Genomic DNA, 6,594 nt, shown 5'->3' with positions numbered 1-6,594 from the left:
ACAGAGCGAGACTCCATCTCAAAAAAAAAAAAAAAAAAAGTCTTGGCTTACCCCCATTGATAGCTAATTTCATGGCTGTATTAGTCTGCTTAGCTAGCATGTTATGCTGCAACAACAACGAAAACAATCTCAGTGGCTTACAAAAAAGGTTTATTTATTGTGCACGCAACATTACAGGTTATGTGTGTCAGCTATGGCTCCACACATCTTCACTCTGGGACCAAAGCTGAAGGGGTAGCTCTATTTAGGACATGCCGCTCTTGTGTCAGAGGAAAGATAATATGGCAAAATCATAAGATAGCTCATAATTTCTGCTCAGAAGTGGTTCATGTCATTTCTTTCTTTTTTTGAGACAGAGTCTTGCTCTGTCGCCCAGGCTGGAGTGCAGTGGCGCGATCTTTGCTCACTGCAATCTCTGACTCCCAGGTTCAAGTGATTCTTCTGCCTCAGCCTCCCAAGTAGCTGGGATTGCAGGCACACGCCACTACACTCAGCTAATTTTTTCATTTTTAGTAGAGACAGGGTTTCATCATCTTGGCCAGGCTGGTCTTGAACTCCTGACCTCGTAATCCACCCACCTTGACCTCCCACCGTGCCTGGACGGTTCATGCCATTTCTACCGATATTTCATTGGTCAAAACAAGGCCAAGCTTGACCACATTAGGGTGAGAAGTCTTTCACCCTCATCTCCTAGGGACAGGCCAGATAGCAAGGGCTTTAGAAAGGGAAGGGCAGAGGCTATTGATAATACAGACAATAGCAAGGACTAATATTAGGCTTATATGTACCAGTTGACTGTTATCAGTTATAACATTGACTATTAAAATACTGAAATACTCTAGTACTATCTGGTAAATAGGTGCTGTCCCAAACCTCCGGACCACTCCCTTTCCCTGGGATCCCCTGGGACCTACTAGTCACAAACCAGCAACTGAAGGGTTAACACCTAGCACACAGGGATACCTCCAGGATCCTAGCTGCATTTCTAATTCTGCTTCCTCTATGCTTGAGCACTACTTGCTGTTAAATATATTTAATATCAATCTTAGCTAATTTCCTCTATGTAGATTTTTATTTCTGAGGGCAACCCAATTTCCAGGCTCTTGGAAGGAAATGGACTGCACTCCCTAAGTGTGGTCAATACTTAATTATAACAATAATCACAAATAATAACTTGTGCTGCTTCATTGTAACTAAATGTACATTTTTACATTTCTTTGGCAAGCATAGTATATGCAATAATTACTCAATAAATATCTGTAGAGACTTACCTCACCTTTTTCCATTAGCTACATCTGTCTCTACAATCTCAACATACTATTTTCTTATTTGGAGTCTCCCGGTTTTTAATTTTATGCCATTTCTCATGTCTGAAAATGTCATTATAAGTAACTTTTTTTTTTTCTGAGACAGGGCCTTGCACTGTCGCCCAGGCTAGAGTGCAGCGAGACGCTCATAGCTCTTATCAGTAACTTCTTTACAACACTTCTGCAATTTAGGAAGCACTCTCACATTATTTCATTCACTCTCCCCAACATTACCAAGAGTGAGGAATTAGATCTTTTTATAGATGAAGGAATTGGGACTCCCTGAAGTCAACTGTCTCATAGTTACGTTTTGTTCATTCATTCATCAAATATTGAGTGCCTGATGTGAGATTTACTGAAATTAGATTTGAGAACAATTTTCCTGAATTCAAGTCAAGGGTTTATTCCACTATTCTCAATTACTTTATCACCAGGGTTATAAACCCAAAGAAACTGAGTAACAGTGTGATTTTGTTGAGGACTCACGCAACATTAGTCTCAGAAACGCTCCAATGTCATTTGTAAAATTCAAGGTTACCATCAGCAGAGGCAGTCATTCCTCTCAGGGCTTGTTACCTAATGCACTAACTCTCATTGCAGGTAATTCCATTCAAGACACATTTGATGACTATATCTACAGGTTTTGAAGTTGTTCATATTGGGTTTCGACACTTACTAGCTGTGGGGCCTTAGATCAATTACTTAAACCTTTTTGAGTTTCAGTTTTATCATTTGTAAAATGGATATAATCCTGATGCCTTTGGACCAAGTGGTCATGGAAATGAAGAGAGATAGTATTTAAAAGTCCATGCTCATAGTAGCTGTGGTTTCCAACTGCGTGATGAAGTTTTAAAATCTGCATTCAAATGAGAACAACTATGTCGACGTAAAGTTACAAGCTAACTATTCTTGGTAAGTACTGTTCTTTATTCTGGAGAATATCACTTTACAGTTTGGTGTTAATTGCTCTTTTATAAATTTAAGGTGCCAATAGCTGTCTACTTGAACGGCATGCTAAATTTGGCATGCCGTCGTCCCAGCGCTTTGGGAGGCCGAGGCGGGCGGATCACGAGGTCAGGAGATGGAGACCATCCTGGCTAACACAGTGAAACCCCGTCTCTACTAAAAAAAATAATAATAATAAAAATTAGCCGGGCATGGTGGCGGGCGCCTGTAGTCTCAGCTACTCGGGAGGCTGAGGCAGGAGAATGGCGTGAACTCGGGAGGCGGACCTTGCAGTGAGCCGAGATCACGCCACTGCACTCCAGCCTGGGCGACAGAGCAAGACACCATCTCAAAAAAAAAAAAAAAAAAAAATTTGGCATGCCATGTCGACCTTCATCCCCCAGTTCTTTCTCCCCAAATTAAAAACACGAATACGCACACACGCCACTCCTTAGTTCCTAAAGTTCAAGGGCACGCGCACACACCTACTTATCTTTTAACATTCAAGCTCGCACCAAAGACAGATCCACAAGGGTGGGAAGCGTGGTGGAGGTCACCTGGCAGCGCCTCCAGATCCCCGAAAGGGGGCGGGGTCAAAACTCTGAGATCTCGAGCTTCCGAAAGAGGGCGGTGTTAAAACTCCCAGCTCTCATTCCGCTTCACTCTGTCGTCGCCCCTTCCCAATTCTCGCGAGACCTCAAACAGCAGCGCTTCTGCGCGCTGCACGATACTGGGAGTCCAGGCGCCAGGGGAGGGGGAGGGGAAAAGCGGAGACGGTGCAAACGGCGTGGCCGCCATCTTGCTTGTGCCCCCGCGTCGCGCGCGCTCCGTTCTCCGTGACGCACGCTTCCCCCTCCCCTCCGCCGTGCCTGGGCCTCTGCATTGCCCGACTCCGAAGGAGCGCGGGGGCGGCTCCTACTCTTCCTGGACTCCTGAGCAGAGGCGTGTGAGTGTGCGGGAGGTTCTGTGCGAGGGTGATAGGGGAGCGGCGACGGGGGGAGGGGCAGCGCTTCCCGCCTTCGCCAGAGACCTCACTTCCTCGCGCGGCCGCTGCTGTAGCTCGGTCCGGCCTGCTCGCCGCCATGTTGTGCTCTTGCCTGGCCCGCCGCTGTCGCCGCCGCCGCGCTCGTGTGGTCCGTGTGCCTCGTCGGCCCGGCCCGCGGGCTTTCTCCCATTGGCGGAAGGCGACGGCGGGGGGGCTCGCTCGTGATTGGTCGGTGGCGGGGAGGCCGCGGACCTGGCACCTTATTGGTCGCGCCGGCTCCGGCCTAGGGGGTGATGAAGGAATCTGAGGCTGCGGGGATGCGCGCGTCTTGGGCTAGGGCAGCTGGGGCAGTGACCCCCTGCGGCGCAGGCGTGGGCTTGCGGCAGGAGGGCGAGCCTAGAGGCTTTAAGGGGAAAGAGAGGGTGATGGCCTGGCAGGTACTTTGGGGGTCGCTTAGGCCACGGCCTGGAATGGGGGACACTCACTTTCAGAGGTGCTTTTCCTGATACATGTATGGCGCAAGATGGGGGTGTGCAGGCCCTCACGGTTCCAGGCCTGGAAACACCGAAACCCAAGTGACAGGGTGAGAGGATCTGAGATCCTCTCGAAGGGATGCTAGTGTGACCTAGTTTGGAAGTGGCCCTGAAATCCACTGTGTGAGTGCATGGTGTAGGAAGAGAGGCATCAGGGCTAGGGGCATAGCTGAACGGTAGAATCAGATCAGGGATTTTGCTGGAGAGTGCAAGCATTTAAACACTGAGGTTTTGGTGGAGCCCTGGAGTCCAGAGTCAACGGACCTGGGATGTGATGTGAGGAGCAAGTAAACCGAGAGAGGGATCCTGTTGATAGGTGTGCTCTGTCCGAGCCTAGGAGGCACAGCATTAAGTAGTGTCAGATTTAAAGTGACTAAGTCTGATATAGGAAGGATTTTAGGGAATATTTTCGGACTGGGGAAGTGTATTAATAGAGCAGTTACAGATTTTGAGTCTCAGGACCATACAAGTAGTTTTGAGATATTGTATATGAAATTTGCTGCTCTGGGAAGGATACAGGTCATGGCTGAGTTTCCAAAGCTACATTAGCAAATATTAGGTACTTGGTAGTTATTTGTTGAGTAAATATTGTTAGGTTCCCCTTCAAGGGAAAGGGAGCTAGCCAGAAATTTTGAGTCTTGATTTATTTCCTTGTATATGTGCCTAGAAAGTACACCCACTCCCATGTGTACTTTGATTTTTTTGTTTGTTTTTTCAAATAAATAGCTCCAAACCAAAAAAAAGCCAGTGCATAGCTTCTTAAGGAACAGGACTTGTCGACACTTTCTGGTTTATATTCAAAAAGTTTTTATTCCAATCCAGAGTCATTCCAGTCAACTTGTTGGGGATATGTTCCTTTTCTACTGAATCTGAATCATAGTTACTTGTATTGCTTTACATTTGCTCCTTCCAATGTGTGAGGGCCATGGAAACACATTTATGTTAAATCTCTGTGTTTTCCTAATTCGTTTTTCCTTGTTTTTGTTAGGTAGTCCTTTTTAGCTTTAGATGGTACTCTTTTGTTTTCATACCAATTTCAAGAAACTCCTATCGTTTTCAAATTTAGTCAGTTTTGTGTGAATGCAACTACATTTTCTGGAGAAGGGAATTGATAAGCAGAAGAAGAGAATTGCTATTTTGGGGCACATTTTAACACCAGTAGGTAGGCATTATCATCCCCATATTGTAGATGAGGAAACTGAGGATCAGAGAGGTTACGTAGCTTGTCTATTGTCACTCAGTAAGTGGTTGAGCTGGAATTCAAACCCAGGTTGCCTCATGCCAGAGACTGTAATTTTATCGGCTACATCAGCTATCAACATAAACCTGACTAATCAAACTTCCAGATAATTTTATATTTCCAAATGGATCATCTACTTTGATTTCTGGGTGTTTAGAGTGTATTAAATGGAAGACTATAATTCGTAAGAATTTGTTGTGCTGCTTCAAGATTCAGACCACAGAATTGTAACAATATAGAATATGGGTTCTTCAGCTAGGTATTCAAATTGTACTCCTTGGCTTCTATTGTGAAAGGGAAGATTTACAAAGTAAATTGCTGCATTTTTCCTGAATCCAGGTAGATAATGGGGAAGAATATGTACAGAAACTTGAAGAGTGCATTCCTTAAAACCAAGCTTCAGAATATTACAGATAGTCTTCTGTGTATGGAGGTAATTTATGCCAAGCGGCAAGGAACTACCAAGTGCATAGTGTAAGGAGCTCACTGGAGAGGTTTTTCAAACATCACCAGTTCCTCAGGGTGTCCCCAAATACGAGGACGTATTCAAAGGCCTAGTACTTTCTTCAGACTGTGGGATATTGATTCTAGGATATGCTTATCCTGAAGAATGTGTAAAATTAAGACTGGATAGGACAAAATATTTGCAGTTCCAGTTTTGCATGGAAACCTTTACATCAGGGTTTGAGAGGAGACCAGTGAGTTGGAAATCTTAATTGCTTTATGTCTTGATGTGCTTAGGTGAAGCCCTCCCTCGTCTTTATTTACAATAATATTTCACTGTGGAAGAGAGAGGCAAAGCTACAAGTGAAAATAGGGTTTGCCATGCATTTCGTACATTGGTCATTTCAGGCTCATTTGGCTCAGTCATCAAGTTAACCAAATATGAAGAATGCTGTAGATCTATTATGATTTAGTTTCTTTTTTACTAAGGCTAGACAAGGTGATAAAAATGAGCGTATATGTACACCTTTTTTATTCAGCAGGCATTTCTGGAGCAACCTGCCCTTCAGCATTGGTGACCACCTTCATTCCATGTTAGCCCCTTACACCCGTGGCCACCTTGTTAAGATATGGAATTGACCACTCTAGAAATCTTGAACTCTCAGGAAATCTCAGTAGATCTGAGTTTATGTTGAAAACTTGTGAACCTCAGGTTTTTCTTCAAGCAGAAATTAAGCTGTATGCTTTATAGGCTGTGTCTATGGAATCTTATTTAATTCTTATGACAAATTATTCTGTTATCTCATTTATACTTACACATTTTTTCTTTGGTCAAAACTACTAGAGACTGGGTGCAGTGGCTCATGCCTCTGATCCCAGCATTTTGGGAGGCCGAGGCAGGTGGTATTTGAGGTCACGAGTTTGAGACCAGCCTCGCACATGTGATGAAACAAAATTACAAAAATACAAAAAATAGCCTGGCATGGTGGTGGGCGCCTGTAATCCCAGCTACCCGGCAGACTGAGGCAGGAGAATTGCTGGAACCCGGGAGGCGGAGGTTGCAGTGAGCTGAGATTGTGTCACTGCAATCCAGCCTGAGCAACAGAGCAAGACTCAGTCTCCCAAAAAATAAATAAAAAT

General features: G+C 44.8%; 2 protein-coding genes across 5 annotated transcripts in view; one reads left to right on the top strand and one right to left on the bottom strand.

Moving 5' to 3' along the window:
* Positions 1-2,760: 2,760 nt before the first annotated feature.
* On the bottom strand, positions 2,761-3,581 carry LOC105537936 (putative uncharacterized protein FLJ37004). Its single transcript, XM_011977625.1, has one exon. It carries the CDS (start codon positions 3,334-3,336, stop codon positions 2,950-2,952), a length of 387 nt encoding a protein of 128 aa, XP_011833015.1. The 5' UTR covers positions 3,337-3,581; the 3' UTR covers positions 2,761-2,949.
* Positions 2,903-6,594, top strand: part of NFYC (nuclear transcription factor Y, gamma) — an 80,532-nt gene continuing 76,840 nt past the window's right edge. For all 4 annotated transcript variants that reach the window (XM_011977630.1, XM_011977629.1, XM_011977628.1 and 1 more), the window contains exon 1: positions 2,903-3,194. The gene's annotated coding sequence lies outside the window, so the exon portion shown is untranslated. The remainder of the gene's footprint in view (positions 3,195-6,594) is intronic.

This window comes from Mandrillus leucophaeus, unplaced genomic scaffold, assembly GCF_000951045.1.
Source record: "Mandrillus leucophaeus isolate KB7577 unplaced genomic scaffold, Mleu.le_1.0 Scaffold182, whole genome shotgun sequence".
Taxonomy (NCBI): domain Eukaryota; kingdom Metazoa; phylum Chordata; class Mammalia; order Primates; family Cercopithecidae; genus Mandrillus; species Mandrillus leucophaeus.
Note: the sequence above shows the minus strand (reverse complement) of the source record. Positions and strands in the feature narration are given on the sequence as shown.